The sequence below is a fragment of the Gossypium arboreum genome, chromosome 10 (assembly GCF_025698485.1).
Source record: "Gossypium arboreum isolate Shixiya-1 chromosome 10, ASM2569848v2, whole genome shotgun sequence".
Taxonomy (NCBI): Eukaryota; Viridiplantae; Streptophyta; class Magnoliopsida; order Malvales; family Malvaceae; genus Gossypium; species Gossypium arboreum.
This window is the reverse complement of record NC_069079.1, coordinates 40,650,349-40,673,428: the sequence shown is the minus strand read 5'-3', so window position 1 is coordinate 40,673,428 and position 23,080 is coordinate 40,650,349. Positions and strand designations below refer to the sequence as shown.

The 23,080-nt window shown below is 32.2% G+C and overlaps 1 protein-coding gene across 1 annotated transcript; it reads left to right on the top strand.

The window, feature by feature from the left end:
- Positions 1 to 3,050: 3,050 nt before the first annotated feature.
- Positions 3,051 to 8,666, top strand: LOC108488230 (calcium-dependent protein kinase 24-like). The gene is made up of 8 exons (XM_017792520.2): positions 3,051 to 3,842; positions 4,261 to 4,384; positions 4,451 to 4,594; positions 5,905 to 6,057; positions 6,135 to 6,250; positions 6,349 to 6,516; positions 7,939 to 8,169; positions 8,284 to 8,666. Exons 1-8 carry the CDS (start codon positions 3,159 to 3,161, stop codon positions 8,422 to 8,424), a joined length of 1,761 nt encoding a protein of 586 aa, XP_017648009.2. The 5' UTR covers positions 3,051 to 3,158; the 3' UTR covers positions 8,425 to 8,666.
- Positions 8,667 to 23,080: the final 14,414 nt, after the last annotated feature.

Below are 23,080 nucleotides of genomic sequence, written 5' to 3'. Positions count from 1 at the left end.
AATCCAAGTCGAACAACAATAAAATAAATTGTCTTCGAAAATAATCTAAAATTAATTAAAATACTAAAACTACTAACTAAAACCCTAAAATGGCTTGGCAAAAAGCTCCCTAAGCCTTAGCTCAACTAACTATTTATAGACTAAGTTTGATAGTCATAATTAGGTTAGATACAAGCCTTAATTACATAAAATATAAGTTTTGCGGACGAAAACACGCTCGCTTAATTTTTGCCTATCATCGCACATGTGTCGTGACACAGCCTTATGCGTGTCGCGACACACAACTTCAAATGCAATATTTTTATTGGCTTGATTGTGTTGCGGCTCTAAAAGCTTGTTTTAAAACCCGACTATCGTTCCTAATGCTTTTGGGCCTCCAAAAGGTATCCTACACACTCAATTAAATCATTAAAACCACCTTAAGTCGATATTGGCCCAATGGGTCAACTAACTCGAACTAATGCATAAAAACGCTTATTTTGCAATATTTTGAATCTAAATTAAGAAATGTGAAAATGCAATAAAATATATTAAAATGACTAAAAAACAAGCTCGCTAAGTGCCAGGAATTACTTAATTTGTCACTACGATTTATGGCAGATCAGATACCCCCACACTTAAGTAATTGCTTGTCCTAAAGCAAACAAAAAAGAAAAATAAAAACTAAAGAACAAAAAGAAAAATGCAAAGATAACGTACTCGAGAATGTTTCGTACAAGAGACTGAATCGGAACGATGCAAACATGTTATGCATAATCATGTAATTCTAGCGTGATATATAATTAACTCCCGATTTTTAATGTTAGACAAATTAATTCATTAAGTTATAAGACAAACAAATTAAAGAATGTTAAGTATAGTATCCCATCAAAACAGATACACAAATATACATTTATGTTAATATCACCCTAAATGGAAATAAAATTCAAAACTCCATCTATGCAGTGTATACTTAGGCCATATAGGAATTTCAGCTTGTAAAGGTTTTGTGGTTTAGGTTGATTCGATTTTCAAGGATAGGCACAAAAAAACAGTTTAAACACAAAAATAGTTTGACATATTATGTTGTTCCCAATACTCCCCCCATGTCTCGACTAAGCTCACCGCCTTATATCTACTTCCCTCACGTTATTTTTCTCTTCATTTCTGAAGGTACAATATAATATTCGTAAGTACAATCATATATATATATATATATATTATATGTGTGTGTGCTTGTCTGAAATATTTAAAAACATCAATAAACTTGAAATGGTACATTAAAACTTGCCAATACCATATGTATCAATATCAAGACAAAAATAATACATCCACTGGTGCGTATTGACTACATTAATTTTATTATGAGAGCTGATGTTTTGGTTGGGGATGATTTTGCTTTTTCTAGTGTTCTATTTTGTTTTGAGTTTTTGGTGTAAATGTTTTATCCCTCTATTATCTCTAATAAGGGGCAAACCGTTATAAGGGTTTAGGACCCCAAAATTTTGGAAAATATTGATTTTTTTTCCTTGAACTTTTAGAAAATTTTAATTAGGCTTCCCCATAATTTTTGAATTTTTTATTTTTCTTAAAGTTTTAGGAAATTTTAATTGGATCCCTCAAAATTTTGAAAAATCTCATTAATCTAAAAAAAAATAAAATTTTTACTTGATCCCTCCAAAACTTAATCTCAAAATTTGCCATCGTCTCTAATATAACAAAACTTCCATGTTGAGAAAAAAAAATTTAATTTAGGGTCTGCTTGTTTACATGTAAAAGGTTTTATGGAAAATGTTTTCTGCATTTTCCTGTGTTTGTTTTACAGAAATTAGTTTGGTCAACGGAAAATGACTTACAGGTCAAGGTAAAATAGCCTTTTTTCTGTAAAATGACTTATACTTTTGAAAAGTGTAAGTCATTTTCTGAAAAGAGCTTATCTATAGATAATTTTATTTTTATATAAAAATTAACTTAAATCAAGTTTAATATTATTATATTAATAATAAATTTTATTTTTATTTTAATTTTAAAAATATTTAAAATATTATATTTTTAATATTATTAAACATACATATTTAATTATTTATATTTAGTCATATAATAAATTATTAATATAATAAACATAATTTATTATTTTAATAATTTATTTAATATTTCAATTTTATTTTAATAATAAATTTTAAAATAATAATTTTAAATAATATTATTCACATATTATTGAAAATATTCAATATTAATATTTTAATAATAAATATTTATTACAATTATAAATATATTAATAATAAATATTTTGTAGTATAAAGGTTAAAATATGTCATAAGTCTATGTAAATTTTACTGATTTGTAATTTAGTCTTTGTACTTTTATTTTCAAGAATTTGGTCCCTTTACTTTTCAAATTTAAAAATCAAGTCCAATTGTTGACATCGTTAATTTTTTTTTTCTATTTTGTTGATGTCATATTTTTAAATAAAAATACTCACTTAGTAGTCATGTAATTAAAAATGACGTTGTAATGAATCAATTTAACATAATATTTTTAATATATGCAAAAACAATGTAAAATATAAAGTCATAGATAAAAATAAATTCAATTAAACAATGAAAAAATAAGAAAATCTCACATGTATGTTTGTTTAATTGAAAACAACTTATATGAAATATTTTTAAGAAATCTATCAAATAAAAGAAAATATTTTACAGATTCATCCAAACACTAAAAATATTAACTTTTCCAAAAAATAAATTATTTTCCAAAAATCATTTTTTAAAGTCAGTTTTAGTGAAACAAACGGAGCCTTGATTTTTATTTTGAAACTTAATATAATTGAAAACTATCAAAAAATGTAAAATCTAATAATACAATTCCATAGATATAATTAGAGCAGCAAAATTTATTTTAAAAAAAGGACTGTTTAGTTATAAAAAATAACTGTAGGAGTAAATTACACTCTTAATTATAATACAAGACTGTTTAGATGTATCTAAAAAGATAAGAAAAAATCCCTAAATTTAAGTGGTTGTTGCAATAAACCAATAAAATCCCATAAATTTAATTGTACTTATAACCAAAACCAATGGCTTTAATGTGAAGGATTTTAAACTGTCCTAACAAAATGCATGCACAAATCTAACCAGTAATAAACTTTCTTCTTAATCTCCAATTTCCAAATAAATCAAATGGTCTCCAGTTTTTTTTTTCCTTTTCCTTTTTTCTTTTCTAGGGTTTTAAACTTTCTTCCTAGCCAAACGCTTTTTTTTCCTTTCTTCCCATGGGATGTTTATGATCTAAAACCCCCCAATTGCAATTGTTGTTATTGCCATCTCATGGGAAGCTGCATATCAACACAAGCGAAACTAATAAATTCAATATCGAAGAGATATTATGATAGATCCGGTACCAAAGGGAAATCCAAGCATGCACGTTTCGATCACAGCGAGTCGCGTAAATCAGTGAGCAAATGCGTGAGCAGTAACCGTAAGGTATTGAAAAATCCGTCGGGGAAGAATATCTTCGACCTTTACGAGATCGGAAAGAAGTTGGGGATAGGCGAATTCGGGGTCACGCACCAATGTTTCGATTTAGAAACCGGGGAAGCTTTCGCGTGCAAGAAGATAGCGAAGGCGAAGCTGAGGACGGAGGTGGACTTGGAAGATGTAAGAAGGGAGGTGGAGATTATGAGACATTTGCCGAAGCATCCGAATATTGTCACCTTTAGGGAAGCCTTTGAGGATAAAGAAGCTATTTATCTTGTTATGGAGCTTTGCCGTGGAGGTGAACTTTTCGATAGAATCCTCGCTAAAGGTCATTATTCGGAACGAGCTGCTGCTACCATCATTAAAACTATCTTGGAGATTGTCAAGGTAATTAACTATAAACATTTTCTCCTATTTTTGGTTTCATAATCATATTTAAATTTTATATATTTAAACTATAACTCCTTTTAAGTTTTAACAAATCATTTATATTAGAAGTTAGATTGCATATTCATGCAAATTAATCTTTATACTTTATGGTGATATATAAGGATTAATTTTAATAACAAAAATAAGAAAAATAGATAAAATTTTAATAGAAGAACCAGTTTACTCTTTGATCAAAAGTGAAGAACTAATTTTTTTTTGAATAGATGAAGTAAAATACAATTTAACTCCTAATACAAAATCTTTCATGATACTTTTTACCTCTAAGTTTTATTGCACTATGCAAATTTCATAGTTTTTCTTTTAAAGTGGATTTTTTTTTGATTAAATAGGAAATGCATGAAATAAATTGATGCAGGTGTGCCATGAGCATGGAGTGATACATAGGGATTTAAAACCTGAGAATTTCTTATTCGCAGACGAAAGTGAAAGTGCCCCAATTAAAGCCATTGATTTCGGGCTCTCCATATTCTATGAATCTGGTAATTAAGCTTTTGCATATACATACATGAATTCATATACATAAAAATGTGAGAATGGGGGTGCAGGTCAGCGTTTCAGTGACATAGTAGGAAGTCCATTCTACATGGCACCAGAGGTTTTAAAAAGAAACTATGGAGAGGAAGTTGATGTTTGGAGTATTGGTGTTATTCTTTATATCTTGCTCTGTGGAGTTCCTCCTTTCTGGGCTGGTATTTTCTTTTCTTTTTATTGGATCGGTTAAATAAAAAATTAAATATTTAATTTAAAGTTGCATAAAAAACGAATTTTAACCCATTCAGTTTAAATAGATTTGACAGATGAAAATTTAATAAAGAAATCTAATAAAAACTATATAATATATATTTGTAACTTATAACATTTGAGTTTATCTTTTAAAATAGTATTAAAAATATCATTATTATTGTAATAATGAAGTGGGTTTAGATTAAATACGTTTAATTTTCTTTTTTTTTCCTTTTATTTAAAGATACAGGAGGATTATAGGCCACTATTTTTTAACTAATATTTATATTTTATATTAATTTATATCCATATCAAACTACAATTTATTTTCTGTGTCATTGTGTCTACAATATTTTATATTATATATAAAAATTTTAATAAGCTAATTGTTTATATCACGGTAAAGAATTTTTTTAAGATTTAGTTATAATTTTAAAAAATATTAATTTAATACCTTCAATTTTGAAGATAATATCATAAAATCCCTTAAGAATTGAGATGAATTTATTAGGTAAATTTTAAATAGAAAGATAATTTTAGCATTATTGTTTACTATTTATTTTATTATATATTTTTATTTTATCACAAAATAATGAAAATTTAATTACTTTAAAATTATACTGAAGTATTATAAAATTAAATTCTAATTAAATTATATTTGAATTTGAGTAAAATTAAATAATTTAAATTATATTTAATCCAATTATATATCAACCTGAAACATGAATTCATTATGTTATTTTTCTTTTAAATTATGTAATTGTTATTTAAAAGGTTTAATGGAAAAAAATGAATTCACCTCATGTTAATATACATAATTGAATTAAAATTAAAAATTTAAAAATATATTTTCATAAAAATATTAAAAAGTAAAAAATAAAGACAGAAAATCTAATGACAAAATTTAAAAACAAACTTACAAATATTAATTGAGAAACACTTATATTAGAATATGACGTAATTTTTAGTTTAATGTAATAATAATTAAAATAAATTTATAAATAATTATATTATTAATATTTTTAACAAAAAATATTAAATAAAAATAATGGAATATAAAAATAAAAAGTAATTAATAAAAGGCAAGTATATTTCTTTATTAAACTTGGAGGGTTTTAAATTTGGGTTTATACTAAATACAGTGCAAGTGAAAATTTTTATATTATATAAACTTTTAAGACAACACATTAGATTAGATTAGGGTACCAGTATGGATGTTAATTTATTTGATATGAGATGGGGTTGTAAGAGTGAAAATTGGAATGGGGTAGTGCAGAAACAGAGGAAGGGATAGCCCATGCAATAATAAAAGGGGAGATAGATTTCAAAAGGGATCCATGGCCAAAGGTGTCAGGTGAAGCCATGGAGCTGGTAAAGAGCATGCTTCGTCCCAATCCGTACAATCGTATGACCATTCAAGAGATCCTTGGTATGTTCTCTGTATCACATTATCATGCCGTTTGCTTTTAGTAATTACATAACTGATGAACTTAATTTGAAATGAAGAACATCCATGGATTCAAAACCCCAAGCATTGTCCCAACGTTAATCTGGGGGAGAACGTAAGATCAAGGATTAAGCAGTTCTCGTTGATGAGCAAGTTCAAGAAGAAAGTTTTGAGGGTATGTATTAACCAAGTCTAGCCTGCTTTTTCTGTTTTTTTATTATGTTTAGTGAGAAAGAGAGATGAGGGGTTTATGTTATGTTGGATTAATTACAGGTAGTAGCAGACAACTTGTCAGAAGATCAAACCGACTCCATAATCCAGATGTTCAATATGATGGATACTGATGAAAATGGGCATTTGTCCTTCGAGGAACTCAGAGATGGCCTTGCCAAAATTGGCCATTCTATTGATGATCCTGATGTCCAGATGTTACTCGAGTCCGTAAGTTCCTACCTTTTTCTTTCTTTTATTCCTTCAAGTTTGATGCCTTCCTTTCCAAGTGCTCATTTAGCCAAGGATTTTTCTTCATTAAAAGCAATTTCTGTTCAAACATGGTCACATCCAAATGTTTGTTATTAGTTTCAAGGTAGCACAAAACTGTTAAATTCATGTCATTAATTTGTTTTTAGATTTGGAGGTAAATTTTAAAATTATACATGAACTTTGATTTAATTTATAATTGTATATATAAATTTTAATTTTGTATAATTATATACATGAAACTCTAATTATGATTCAAATATATACCTAAAACTTTAATTTTGATTTAATCATACACAATTAAAGAATAAATACATCAATTTATTTTTATATTGGATAAATATAATTATTTATGTATTCAATATATAAACATAAGATGATGTTATATCAATAATTGTGTTAATAATTTACAAGAATTGAATTAAATCAAAATTTCATGTATACTGATTGCACAAAATCAAAGTTCATGTATACAATTGTATATTAAATCATAATTCATGTATAATTTTAAGATTTATCCCTTAAATTTAAAAATAAAATATTTTAGACCCCAATCCTAAACCTTAAACTTAAATTCTTAAACCTTAAATAACAATACTAAATATTAAGTATTAAACCCTATACCTTGAATATTAATATTAAACTTTAATGCTACCTAGATTTGGTATAGGACGACTTAGTGTTCCTTCATTCAGTCCCGTCTAATAAAAAAGGCTTTTTTTTTTTATTGGATGGAATATCGACCTTATTTCTAAGACAATGAAAAATTCTCCAATTAAAAAAAAATTTTTGTGCAAAAAATCCCCACTAGATAATTATGTATAGGGATATCCCTCAATCAAAAAATTCTTTTTTGGTTAAGAGTGTTATTTTTTCGCATGTTTTAAGCATATGAGTTAGCAAGAAATTAATTTAATTAATATTATTTAATCACTCTTATGACTAACTTTTAATAAAGAGAAGAAATCTAATTTTTACAAGAATTTTTACTCATTTTTTAATTTCATGTTTAAATTTATACTAATTATTCTTCATTTTATGTCTAACTATTGTAATACATATATAATAAACAAAATTTTTGAGTATATTATTACATTAATAAGCAAACTAGACATAAATATCAAATACTAAATAGCAGTAGTAAATATTAAAATTTAAATCTTTCAAAAGAAAAAGAAAAATTAATGGCAGCATACCGTTCCCTCGTATTATTACACCATGTACCGTTTCTATTATGGTATCAGTTCATAGCAGTCGTGTTGCTCTGTACGCTAATATCAACTTGTACCCATTCCAAAACATTATAAATACCATAACAAAAACGATATCTTTAAACTTTGCTTTCATGTCTGAAACCTGTTTCTATGCTCTCCTCTCCCAAAGGCTGACGTTGATGGAAGTGGAACACTAAGCTACGAGGAGTTCATAACAATGGCGGTTCATCTCAAAAGGATCAGCGACGACCAACTCTCTCAAGCTTTCCAGTACTTCGACAAGAACCAATCCGGTTACATCGAAGTCGAAGAACTTAAAGAAGCTCTACTACAAGACGACCCTGGTCCCAACAATGAAAAATTAATCAAAGACATCATGCTTGATGTAGACGAAGATAAGGTTTTTGATCTTATGTTTCATGACGTTGCAAGATTCATAAACTGTTTGTTTAACTAATAAACAGCCCATAAAAATAACATTCTTGTTTGCGTTCAATTTGATGCCTTTTTGTAGGATGACAGAATCAGTTATCAAGAATTTAAGGCAATGATGTTATCAGGCATGGATTGGAAAATGGATTCTCGACAGTATTCTAGAGTATTGCTAAATGCCGTGAGCATCAAAATATTAAGAAAATCTGGTCAACTAAAATGATAAAAATTTTCAGGCTCCGGGTAAAACTCTGATTTACGCATGATTACAATTGAAAGAAATGACGGTTGACTTTTGTATCAACTGATACAGACTTTTGGAGAGCCACACTCAAAAGCTAATTATTGAAGTTGAAAAATATAGATCTATCTAAAAAATCTCATACTTCCTTAACCGGGATTCAAATCTTGTACTTTGTAATTGACAAATTACAATCCATTTTTGATACATAAAAGTTTAAATAATGTTAATTTGTAAAGAAGACCAGGAAACTGCAAATTGATTTGTTTAATCCAATGTATTGATAGAATGTATTACATTTTTAAAAAAAGAAAAATGATAAAAGAAAAGTAGTAATTCATTAGAAGAAAAAAGAAGAAGAAGATAAAATCAATTCTTAAAATATTACTTAAAAGCTATTTTAAGAATCGATTTTATGATGTATTAGTTTTGGTAAAAGGCAACTTAATCCTCAAAAAATAATAATTTAATACATGTTAATTTTAATTTTTAATGATATACTTAATTATTATTATTTAAATAAAATTTTACATAAATTCAATTGATTATTTTTAATAAGTATTTTAAATGATATTTAACATAAATTTTTAATAATTCCATATGTTTGTATAAATATTTTAGGTATAGTGTTAAATTTAGCCTTTAATATTTATATCTTTTGTCAATTTAATTCTTATTCTTTTACTTTCAACCTTTTAAAATGAAACAAATTTAATTATTAATCTTTCAAAAATAATTGAATTATTATTATTTTAATAAAATACTACTAAAATATTAAAATTTTAAATATGACAGAATATATGATAATTTACATGTACTTTATATTATTTTTTGAAATTTTAAAATGGACCTAGACGAAATTACAACTTTTAAAATAAATATAGACGAAACCAAAGCTTTGAAAATACTTAGTGGGTAAAACCAAAGCTTTGAGATGTAATTACAAAATATTTTAAATTTCACCACCCTACCATTCCTAAGTATAAAATTTTCCAAATAAATTTTCATTATTACTGTTAGTTGATACAAAGTTTAATTATACCGATCAAAATTTTATTTAATAATACTTTAAACCTATTTAGCTTAATTAATCACTAAAATATTGACTCATCCATTCCCTGCAAGTTTTAATTTTTTTTTTGTGATGAACAAGAAAATAAAATTACATCAAAATAAATTGAACTAAAGCATCATTAGATTTGTCTTGTTGAATAAACTCTAAAACTTTGTCAGGAGCGCCATTGAAGATTTGAAGATCTGTCTTTCCCACTAAACTTATCTTAGCCAAACAATGAATAACATGATTAAGATCTCTGGATACATGTCTAATGTACCACTACCTTTCAGTTCTCAAAATTCTTCGGATCCTCCTAAGCACTGTAATACTAGAATTTGTCAACCAACTTTCTTGTAATGCTCAAACCACCTCCAAATTATTAGATTGGATCATGACCCTTCTGAATCTTTTACTGAGCACCACTAAAAGACCATTTAAAATTCCCCATAACTCAGCCTAAGATCTCTAGATACATGTCTAATGTACCACTACCTTTCAGTTCTCAAAATTCTTCGGATCCTCCTAAGCACTGTAATACTAGAATTTGTCAACCAACTTTCTTGTAATGCTCAAACCACCTCCAAATTATTAGATTGGATCATGACCCTTCGAATCTTTTCTCGAGCACCACTAAAAGACCATTTAAAATTCCCCATAACTCAGCCTAAGATCTCTAGATACATGTCTAATGTACCACTACCTTTCAGTTCTCAAAATTCTTCGGATCCTCCTAAGCACTGTAATACTAGAATTTGTCAACCAACTTTCTTGTAATGCTCAAACCACCTCCAAATTATTAGATTGGATCATGACCCTTCTGAATCTTTTACTGAGCACCACTAAAAGACCATTTAAAATTCCCCATAACTCAGCCTAAAAAATCGTGCATCGCCTCAAGTAGGTATTAAAACCCAAAATCCAGTTCCCATATTGGTCCCGCAAAACACCTCCAATAGAAGCACTACCATCACCAATAGCTACTGCCCTATCAATGAACAAGTGTGTCCACGTATTCGCCGTGGAAGTCTAGAAACACAAAAATATATAGACTTTTTCAGCACCTTTTGAGCCCGAATTCATGTAATTTCGTAGTAAACTTGGCCGAAATTCACATTTTAATTATAAATAATTAATTTGTACTTAAATTATTAACATATTAAATTTTAATTATTTTTATAATAAATTTTCACAAATTTGATTTATTTTCAACGGTTTTGCACGAGAGGTGAAAACTTGAATCGTTGGAGGAATTTTTGCATCAAGTGAACCAAGGACAAGATTAAATATTTTTTTCCAGCTAAGGTCAGTGCAAATGATGATCATTTTATATACTTTTTATTTAATTTTTATCCAAGTTAAATTGGGTTAAAAATTAATATAAAGCCTGGATGAGAAAATGGCCCAGTGTGCTAAGCATTGAAGACTGATCCAATAGGAAAATTTGCAGCCCAAAACTGACCCAATAAGTTGATTGGGTCAACTTATTTAGCTGATTAAATTAATTACAAAAAAGCCCTCAAGTTTTCTTAAAATTCTATTCAAACCCCTCTACTTTCTATACCTTTAAAGATTTGCCCCAAGCTAAATTTAACAAAGTTTGTAACATTCAAACTTTGCTACATGTGTGGCCAGCCAAGAGGAGTGTGTGGCTACTAATTATTTTTTATTTTTAGCAGCCACTCCCACCTATAAATACCCCTTTTCACCTATTCATTCAACACAACTCTCTCACCTTTCATTCCACACTTCTCTCTCATTTTCTATCTTCCAAACCTTCTCTTGTTTTCCATTTTCCCCTTCCATTCCCTTGCCGATTTCCCCTCTTGGAAAAGAGAACTTCAACCATCATTGGTAGTAGCATTCAAGTGCTTCTAGAAGCCTCGATTCAACAAGAACGAGCAGAGAAGGAGGAGCAGAGTAAACTAGTCAGACTTCGGAGAAACACGAGATTTGATTCTAGCTTCCTATCATTTAACTTTTATTGTTGTTGTTATGAACATATCTATGAATATTTGTTATGTTGTTATTCTTAATTTAATTAGCATGGCTTAAATTTAATTCATGTTAGGTTGATTGCATTTCGTCCACTTAAGTTATTAAAATCATGTTCGTGTTGTTATAGGTCTTGGTAAATTGTTTGATTAAGTAAAATCATGATTAAGTTATTCTTGCATTACAATTGTAAGGTAACTAATGAATTAATTATTAATCGTGTTAAAATTGTAATTAATTGACATAATACTTAGTCAGTACATATTTAATCTTCCAAGGTAGCTGAGGCTTAAATTAACGATGGTATTAAATGGTACATTAGCCTTGCATAACTTGCAAGATTATTGTGATTAAATTGTTTCAATGTAGGAATATATTGTTACCTCACTTAATCTTTTACTTGCTTATTTAAATTGATTAATTGTTTGAATTGACATAGTGATATGCTCAAGAGATTAGTTAATTTAGTAAGTTTGTATGTGCTATAGTTAACAAATTATCAAGTTTTCGTGAATTTATTCGTAACAACATGAACATTATTTTAGTAATATTAAGTTAAGAAATGTAATTAATATAACACAATTATGTCATCTTGATTAAAATCATATTTTGAAATCGTGCATTCAAACTTTTATTTTATTTTTCTTAGTTAAATTTTAGTTTTTAATCACTTCCTCAAAATCAAAATATTTTCAACCACTAGAGTGTTTGGATTTCATTTCATAAATAATTTTCTTAAACAATCCTTGTGGGTACGATAACTCTACATTTATTTGTCACTTTATTACTTGTTGTGATTGTGTACACTTGTATATTCCCATCGTTCCAAAGTCCGAGAACTATTAGTTTGGTGGGAGTGTTGATAGCCTTTGTGACTTAATATAAATTGTTATGCCCAACTAAAGGAAACCTAGAGAGTTTCGAGGACTGTCTAAGTAATATCCTGAAAGATGAAGAGATTCATATTCTTCCAGATGCGCTGTACAATTAACCCGAAGAGACAAGACCAAATTACCCCATGTCCAGGTAGTTGTACATGACAGGAAAGATTAAAAGTCAACCATTCTTGTGGAGACCTGGAGAAGAATTGCTGCTGGCAATCAAAAGGTATAAACTAAAACCAAACCTCTTTTGTTGCCGAACAATCTCGAAGTACATGGGGTATGTCTTTTGTTTTGTAAACATGACACGAGCTATTTTGAGTAATTTTCAATCTAGTTCTCTCTAGATTAGTCATAAGTCTTTGTTTGAAGGCTAGACAAAGGAAGAATTTAACTCTCTGTGACCCTTGATATTTCCAGCTATTCTTTCGGAAGGCATCTTTAGGATTTCAAGAACTTTCCTGATAGACCAAAAGGAGCTATGGACCGAAAAGGAACCAGAAGCTATGCGAGTCTAAATAATGTTGTCTAGAAGGATAAGGATGATGAATACAGACAATATGATTGATCACCTCCTCAGATAACCAGATGCGAAACAAATCAAGGTTCCACTCTCCATTTGGCATGACCATTTCACTGAGATTACAATCCAAACCCAAATGAGCATGAGTAGAGATTTGCGATGCCAAGAGACCTACAGTTAGAATCCAAGAATCCTTCCAACAACGAATGCTATTGCTATTACCAACTAACCAAGTTAAGTTCTCATGGAATAATGGCCAAACGTTAGACAAAGACTTCTAAAAGTGCGAGCTTTGACTTCAAGCAATTGGTTCTGGTAATCGATCTCTCATACTATTCTTCACACGAAGAACTCATACACATAAGGCATTATCTTTAGTGAGAAACTTAAAACTAATATTCATAATAAATGTAATGTTTTGGTCAAGCAAATGTTGAAATCCAAAACTACTATAAGAGCGTGGTTGACAAATAAGTCCCATCCAACTAGAGCCATCTTCTGTTGTCCTTTAGAACAACCAAAATAAACTGTTGGACCATACATTCAATCTCTACACAGACTCCTCTAGGGATCAATATCATTTGCATGAAATAATTCGAAATTGAAAGGACGGATTAAGCTAAAGTAACTCTATCGACAATGGACTTGCATTCCAACTCTGTAGTTTATGTATCACTTTTTCCACTACAAAATTTAATGTGCTATTAGTGACCATGTCATGGAGGAAAGGCACCCCCAAATAAGTTCCAAGATTCTGAACCTCTTGAAAACTAAGCAACTCAGTAATCTGGGAACTTAAACTCGCGTCGACCCCTTTAGAAAAGAATATGTTACTCTTTCGAGTGCCAACCTTATGCCCAGAGTACTCACAGAACCTTTGCAAGACATTCTTCAAAATTCGGGCATGTCCCAAATCTGCTTTACAACCAGACCATTCACAAAGAAAATGTGTTATAGGGGAGGTCCTGATCGTGATAGACGAATAGGATACCGCTTATCACAATCAATAATCGATCGAATACTGAAACCCAACCATTCAATGCATAAGACAAAAAGGTAGGGTGATAAAAGACACGCCTGTTTAGTACCTTTAACCAGTTTAAATTTCTGTATAGGAATTCCATTCCAAAGAACTTGCATAGTAGAAGAAGAAATGATAGACATTATCACTTTTCGAAGGAAATCCGAAACATTAGTAGCAAGAAGTGAAGCATCGATAAAATCTCATCCCACCATGTCATAAGGTTTCACCAAATTAATTTTAATGACCATCCATTTTCGACCACTTCGCTTCCTTTTCATAGAATGGATTTGTAACACCCCTAATCCAAATCCGTCACCGGAACAGGGCTACAGAGTATTGCCAGAGTTTATAGAACAAATACAGTTAATTCATGGCATTTACTATTCATATTTGAAACCAATCATATTCAATTATATATCCCTTAATTGGACCCTCGAGGCCCAATTTATACATTAGAAACAAGTCGGGACTATATCAGAAACTCAAAGAATTTTTTACGAAATTTCAAAATTTTTCTTAAATACAGGGGTCACACGTCCGTGTGGGTAGGCCGTGTGGCTCACATGGCCAAATGACACGCCCATGTCCTAGTCCATGTGGGCATTCGATGTAAGGCACATAGCCGTGTCCCAGCCTCTATTCATACTCGTGTAACTCTCTGAATTAGGTCATACGACCAGCCACACGCCTGTGTGCCAGGCTGTGTGGACAATTTAATTTTAGAAAATTAGGTGCAAGATTCACACAGTTGAGACACACGCCCGTGTTTTTGCCCATGTAACCAATTCTGAGCATTTTGTTTCTCAATTTTTAAGATGTAGGGGACACACGGCCAAACCACACACCCTTGCGCATGACCGTATGTCACACATAGCTGAGACATATACCCATGTCTCTGTCCGTGTAGACAAAATAAGGCCATTTCCAAGCCTTATTTCTCACCCAACCTGAAATCAACATATCCAACCAATTTTTTTACCATTACAAGTTACAATATAACATTCAATTCAAGTCAATTTCATGTTTAATTCATGTTATAACATTGCATTGAACTAAATAATTGATCTTACCTTATTAACCATATATACATATGAGTATACTTTACCCATTCATGCAACCATTACTATATTTATGTATCTTCTATCATTCAATCATTTCAATACACATATCAAGTATGATAAGGCCTTATATAACTACATCAAAATATGATTAACACTAGTCATTCCAATGGCTAGTTACAACCAAAACATTTTATCATTATGCTTACTTAGCTTATACATGCCATTATAACAATACTAAAAGTTTTCCTATTTTATATACTGAGAAGTCCAAGGGATAGTGTGATGTGTCTCTGACCGAGTTCCAACTTCACGAGCTTCCGAGCACTATAAAACAGAGGAAGTAAAATAGAGTAAGCATATTATGCTTAGTAAGTTTGTATAACAAGAATTTAACTTACCAATTATAATTATTTAAAGTAAGCATACAAATATACATCCAAAGCATTGTGGCCAATTACACAGGCTCTCATCAAACAAGTTAGTCATGAAATTTTACATGAATATCAAGAAAACAAAGATAAGCTCATCATGCAACCATTTCCAGGTATTTCAGGGATATTCAAGATATAACTCATTTAATTATCATATTTTCTTACATCAGGAGTTTTCCCTATTGAATCATTGAAATATCGATGGATACTTGAGTAGTACACACAATGTGTACTTCTTAATAATTCGCCAATTCATTTACAGGAGTGCTCATTAGAGCACATAACCAGGAAGCACACTATCGAGCCTTATAACGGGAAGCTCACACAGAGCCATGTCGGGAAGCTTATCCGTGCAATATAATGGGAAGCTCATAAGAGCCATAATCAGGAAGTTCACATAGAACCATATCAGGAAGCTCACGAAGAGCCTATCGAGAAGCTCACAAAGAGCCATGTAACGGGAAGCTTCGGATAGCATATATCAAGAAGTTCTAGTGAGCATTGTCGGGAAGCTCACAAAGAGCCAATTAACAGGAAGCTCACGAAGAGCCTATAATTAGGATGCTCATAAGAGGTAAGGTGTGTCCACAGAAAATGTAGAATCACAACCTATCGGGACGCTCCGAAGAGCTATAACGAAAAGTTCGCAAGAACCAAATAACGAGAAGCTCGAGAATGCCATATATCGGGATGCTCATAAGAGCTATTAATGGGACACTCTTTTGAGCTATGGTGTGTCCGTAACATATGCAGGACTACAACCAAACGAGAAACTCGCATCCATCGATTTTCATTTGTCCAAACGGAGCTTAACATTTGTCGGGTATTATCGAGTATTCAATCAATTTCATATACATGACAATAATATAATTCACATATACAACATTTAATTTAAACATATAAATATACATAATTTAGTTACACGAACTTACCTCAACACTTGCTCGTGTATGAAAATCTACTAATCCAAAACTTTTTCTTTTCCTCGATCTAATTCCTTACTTGGTATTTCCGAGTCTATATAAATGAATTTAATCATCAATTTATTACATTTCACATTCAAATCAATCCAATTCACATCTTATGAAAAAGTACCATTTTGCCCCTATACTTTTCATTAATTCCAATTTCGTACCTAGGCTCGGAAAATAAAATTCATGCAATTTAATCCTTATTCCAAGCCTAACCGATTTTTACATATAACATTTACAGCCCATGTATTTCAAAAAAATAAAAAAATTTCCATGAATTTTACATCTTTTCAATTTAGTCCCTGAATCACAATTTCATGAAAATTCACTTTACAAAAGTTGTTTATCTATCAATAACCTTTCAGTTTCTACCACAAGTTTCAAAATTTCAGCATATACATCCATGAAAAAAATTTAATACCTTGATAACTTTGTAAATTGATCCCCAAAATAGATAGATTTGGTCGTTACGATCTCGGAAATGTAAAAATTACTAAAAATTAGACAAGATTACTTACCCAATTAGGCTTGCTTGATTTTCTTTCTTTTCCCTAGGGTTTACATAGAATTTGGGGAAGAAGATGAAAATAATAATATGATATTAAGTTATTATTATCTTTATTTATTTCTATTTCCAATTTAGTCCTTTTCTTTTTCTAAATTTCCATGGATGAATCATCAAAAATATCTACTAAAAATTCTCTTAATGGTCTAATTACCAAATAAGGACCTCAAATTTTAAATCCATAGCTATTTGCTCCTTTTAGCTACTAGAGCTCAACTTTTTACATTTTATGCAATTTGGTCATTTTATCAATTAAACATGAAATCGGTAAAATTTTTCCTAATGAAATTTCCATACGTTATTCCTATCATAATGCAAACCATGTAAAAATATTAAAGTAAATTTTCTTTCTGACTCAAATTTGAGGTCCCGAAACCACTATTCTGATTTTACTGAAAACGGGCTGTTACATGATTACTTCCTGTGCAAGAATTATGTTATCAGAAATATTGCGCCTAACAATAAATCCAGCCTACTGTTGGGAAATGAGATTAGGGAAAACCAATTTAAACTGGTTTGCAATAACCTTCATGACTAACTTATACAGAACAAAGCATAAGCTAATGGGACGAAACTGCATAAGACTCTCAGGATTGTTGACTTTAGAGATAAGAACAAACAAAGTGTTATTCAAATCCGTATCAATGTCTCTACCTACAAACACCTCATTCACCTATTCACAAATGTCTTTCCTAGGATGTCCCACTAACTCTGAAAAAAGAGAGTATGAAAGGCCTCACAAGCTTTCTTGATTTCATTTTTCGAAACCTGTTTGTTTAAAAAATCAATATCCAAAGGACTAAGATGTGGGGAAGTACCTAAAGGGAGTCCTCTCATAGGCTCCGGAGCTTTCCTGTAAATTTTCTGAAAGAAATTTCCTTCCTCGGCACGAAGAACATTCTGATCAGAACTCCACTCACCATTTTTTAGTCATAAAGTAGTAATATGGTTAAACTTTCTTCTCTTAATCGTGTGACTATGAAAGTACTTTGTATTTTGGTCCCCAAAATTAAGCCAATCACACTTGGCCTTCTGTTTCTGAAGTAGTTCCTCATGGATCAAGACACTCTCTAATTATTCTTGAATATTCATATCAAGTTGGAACAGATAGAGAAAACTTGACTGTTCTAGGGCCCTTTAAATATTTGAAAGTGACTTCATTAATTATCTCTTCTGAGCACCAATAAAGCCATAAATGGACTTGTTTCACTCCTTAATTCATGAAGTAAAGTGAGATAAAGAATCAACCATATTACCTAAAAAGTTCCACTCCTCTTTGACAAGATTAGGAAAATCAGAGTGCTTCGTCCAATCGGCTAAGAAATGGAAGGATCTAGCTCAGCAAGAACTATGCTCTGGTTTCATAGAAAGAAGGATGGGCATATGATCTAACTTGATCTGTAAGAGGTGATATACTAGACAATTTGGAATTGCTGACATCCAAGCATCATTAACAAGCGCTTGGTCTAATCTTTTAGATGTGCCTCCTCTCTACCAAGTAAAAGATGGGCCCAAAAATCGTAAATCTTAAAGTTTAGTGGATTTTACAAAATCCTCGAAAAATGTACACCTCCTTTTTGCGATAAAGTTACTTTTCTTTTCGTTAGGAGATAGTATGGCATTAAAATCACTTATAAGCACCCATGGATAAGACCTTTACGACATAGACAACTTCAAAGCTTTCCAAAGAGACAACTTCAAAGTGTTCCAAAGAGATCTTCACTTTTTCTTATTTAGACCATCGTATACAAAAGATATGTAAATTGAGTTTGAAAGAACATTACCAAGAACATGAAGCAAAATAAACTGTCGGTGCTTTTGAATAATCTCAACCCTGTACCAATGGCTTCGACATGGTGAGAATAATTAAAGCCTAGCTTAGCAATGATATTGTCTGCTTTATTCCCACTAACTCTCGTTTCCAACAAACAAGCGATATCCAACCCATATTTAAGATTATACTTTCAAAAAATTCTAAGGAATTTAGCATTAACACAACCTTGATAGTTCCACAAAAAATATTAAGATTTAAATCCATAATTAATTACAAAGGGAAGGAGACAAACCTCACTCACTCGGAGCTTCTGATTCAAGTTGATGCTCGCCTACCTTGGTTGAACCCCTTGAATCAACATCCACCATACTCTGTGAGGATATCACATTAGCCATGAAGTTTATTAACTCCCATAAAGAGACATGTGAGGTACCAGATGTTTTAAAATAACTTCATTGACCATGAATAATTTTGTTGAGCTTCCTACCACTTCAACCACCCCTATTCTTTCCTCCAGGACTCTGCCCATTGAACCGTGCTGAAATCCTATTAAGACCCAACTCAAAAGTTCCTTGTGCTTCACTGGGTTGAGGCCCCCATGCTTCACTAAAACAACGCACTTAACATATTCCATAGTCACTACATTAAAAAAAAAGATTAAAATTTGAATTGAAATCAATAAAAATAGCAGTGTCAGGTTTATTAAATTCATTTCCACTGGCAATACAAACACTGCTGTTAGCTTTAGGTTCTGTAATGTTACTTTGATTATATCTGTAATGCCCCAAACCCGGCCTAGAAGTCTAGACTGAATCTAGAATGCTACATATCACCGAAGTGATCGCGAGAAAATGTTACAAATCAAGGCGTTCAAAATTTTATTTTGCGAAATCATTTATTTCGAAGCAAGTCTAAAATGTTTAGTCATTTAAATTCCATCAGTAAGTTTAACAGTATAAAATGTACGAATGAAAACTTAAAACAAAAGTTGCACCACAGTATTATAAAACTTTACAGTTCAACTAAAACCGAATAGAAATTTAAAAACTGAAATAAAACTTATAGCTCGTTTCCTCTAAAACTGTCCGAAACCTTCGCGTATTAAGCCCATCAACAGAATCTAGAACTGTACCTGAAAGGGAAATAGAAGGGGCTGAACTACTCGAGCTCTGTGTGAGATCAAAGCCAACTACTACAAAATCAGAAATAAAGAATCTAGAAAGCAATTCAAAAGTGCAACATGCTTACAGAACTATACGAAACTAGATGGTACGTTCTAAATAGACGTACCGACAGATAACAGTATTTAGTACATATTAAAACACACTCAATCATATAGTTGCTATAACGGTTCAGTTAGACAGCCGCAATCAGAGTAAACAGTGTCAGAAACATTTTTGGTCAAACAATATAATAGTCAGTCTCATTCTTAAACAGTTGATTAAATGCATATGAGTGTAGTTGAGCTAAAGAAACCTACCCGTCCAGCCATAACCTCTCCATCCCCCATCACACTTCAATAGTGCTGTAAGCTCATCCAACCAATCACTCCATGTGGGGATATAATCAACCCATCCTTCCAACCCTACACTCTATATGATGTCATCCGAGTTTTTCCGGCAACGATGGACATCAGCATTGTCCTTGACCCTTAGGGAATTGGGACTGCCCATGAACCTCTGGATATTAGGGGCTATCAAGAAGTGCGATGCCATACGGAAGACCATGATGCAGACATGCGTTTGAATTGCGGATCGATTTATTATGCAAAGAAAGCTAGCATATAAGTCAGATCTTGCGAATGCGATAAACCATGATACAAACGTGCAGTATAAACTGCCAGATCAGATAGTAGTACGTAGTGTAGCTAACGTACATGCGGCACAGTACAAGGCAGTAATCCGCTATACCGTTATCAGTAATGTCCACGACCTTCAAGGTATTGGGACTGCCCACGACCCTCTAGGTATTAAGGGCTATCAGTAATAACCAGCAGAGCAACTGCCAGTTCAGATTAGATTCCCTTTTCTTCACAATCCTGCCCAAAATAGTTTATGCATATGTATGTATGTATGCAGTCAGATGTACACAACCAGAATACCAGTCTCAGATAATTAATCAGAAGTAGACATTCACATCCAATCAATCAGATAGAACCAGTTACACAGACACTCACCTAGTTAATCAAGTTCAGAATCAAACATGTCACATACCCAATCACAAATAGCACATTATTCAAACCCAGATCAGAGTCGTAAATACCCTCACTAGAGCTTAACCAAGGGTTAGATCATACAGAGCAGCAATTAGCAGTAACTTTAACCTAAAAATAATAATAATTGGTGAGATAGGTCCACACACCCGTGTACTTTGGCTGTGTGGAGTAACCCAGGCCGTGTGGGGGTCCAAACGCCCGTGTGAAAGGTAGCACACGACCATGTGACAGAAGAACACGCCCGTGTGGTGCAGGTACATGGTTGTGTGGACAGGCTGTGTAACTCACTGTTCAAAATCACTAAAATAAGGTGCAGGGAAGACATGACCGTGTGAGGGTCTCATACGCCCGTGTGCCCACCAGATACAACCGTGTGTTCTGAAACACACGCCCGTATGGAATCCCTAATTTCCAAATCAGTCACACGACCGAGTGCCAGGCTATGTGACCCTAAATCTCTGAAACCCTAATCCCCAAACTCACACACCCGTGTGGACCAAGGGACACGGCTGTTTGAGAAATGGCAAAATCCCCAAATCGGCCACACAACCGTGTGGCACCAAATTTAGCCTAGAACCCTAATTCCCAAATCCACACAATCGTGTGCCTCGGTACACGCTAGTGTGGCTGTTAGGGAAGTCACGAAACCACCCCAAAACGGCCCCAAAACCATCACGTTAACCATTAAAACCATCCCCAACCATTTCCCTATCAAAAGTACCTCAGAAAGCCAAGTTTTTCCCATACTCCCAACGTCTATAAACTCAAAACCAATAGGTTTAACATACCGTCAACAAAAGCCGAAAGCAGATGTTTGCAAAACAAGATAAACAGAAACGAAAACTGTAGACAAGGTTTGAACCTCACACCTATTTCAACGACAGAGGACCGAAAATCCCACAATCAGTCAGCAACCGTTTTTTCCCAGAAAGCAACAAGAGCAAAAAAGAGAACCCAAGAAGAAGTCGAAAAAGAAACGTCCAGAGAGAAAAAGAGAGTGAAAAGAAAAAGTAAAAAATAAAAAAATAAAAAAGATTAATTAAATTATAAACCTAAGGTAAAACAAAATAAATTGCCTCACCAAAAGGCACATCTCAGTCCTCGAACCCAGAACCTTGAGATACACTAACACTCTCTCAACCTTCAGACTAGCAGGCCAATTCTGCCATTTTAACGCGCAACTAAACTTATATGTGCAGCTTTCTCACTGTCCCTATACTCAAATCCCAAAACTTCTAGCCCCGAAATTTAGGGCGTTACAATCTCTGTTAGTAGCCCGAACCGTACTTATAGAAAACGACCTACAATTCACCATGGCCGACCTAGACCCTTGGCCCAATTCCTGTAATGTTAAGTAATTAATAAAACTCGTATTCTTCACTGGCTTTTTTTGTTCGCCTGTTCTAAAAGACTACCATTTCCTTTCAATGCTATGGTCTTATTACCCCAACTATCCTCAAGAGCCAATGCTCCAATTGCACTAGTAGCTTTCGTAAAGCCCAGAATAGACCCCTTTCTCCAAAGCCCCTTATCAAGCATATTATCCACCGCCTCTTGGGAGTTAATCCGAAGAATCTCCTTCCCTTTATTACTTTTATTACCTGGGTCCTTATCTTTATCTTCACTTTTATTATCTAGAGAGATTAACACCCTAAAATAAAACTCATCCTCTTTCTTTGCCACAATCCCATCACCAGTCATTCTAGTATCCCTTGATTTCCGTCTTGTGTTTCTCCCCACAAGCATCCAAGGCCCATATGAGCCATTCTTTTCACCTGAGCCTTCATTGATCACTGGCGTAGCCACTGACGATGGTCTAAGCAATTGTGCTTTTTTTTCTGACGCTGGTTTTAGACCTCTATTCAAATAGATGTCTTTCAAGTGCCCATACCTACCATAGCAAAAGCACACCATGTGCAAAAACTCATACTCGACCTTTTGTAGGGTGCCATTGATGAGGGTTTGGGATACCAACAATTTGTCAAGGTTGAAGTACACAGCCAATCAAACGAAATGACTTCGTATTCTACTGTCAGTATTCAAATCTAACTTAAAAACTTTCCCAATGGTTCCTCCAATTTACATGAGTATCTTGCGCTTATACATGTATCCCGATAAACCCAGTAATCTAATCCACGTCATTA

What these genes read in the sequence shown, in the direction of transcription:
- LOC108488230 (XM_017792520.2), top strand. Translation starts at nt 3,159, where the DNA reads ATGGTCTCCAGTTTTTTTTTTCCTTTTCCTTTTTTCTTTTCTAGGGTT. An exon ending in AGTTCCTCCTTTCTGGGCTG is followed by an intron (nt 4,595 to 5,904) that starts GTATTTTCTTTT and finishes GGGGTAGTGCAG; the next exon opens with AAACAGAGGAAGGGATAGCC. An exon ending in TCAAGAAGAAAGTTTTGAGG is followed by an intron (nt 6,251 to 6,348) that starts GTATGTATTAAC and finishes GATTAATTACAG; the next exon opens with GTAGTAGCAGACAACTTGTC.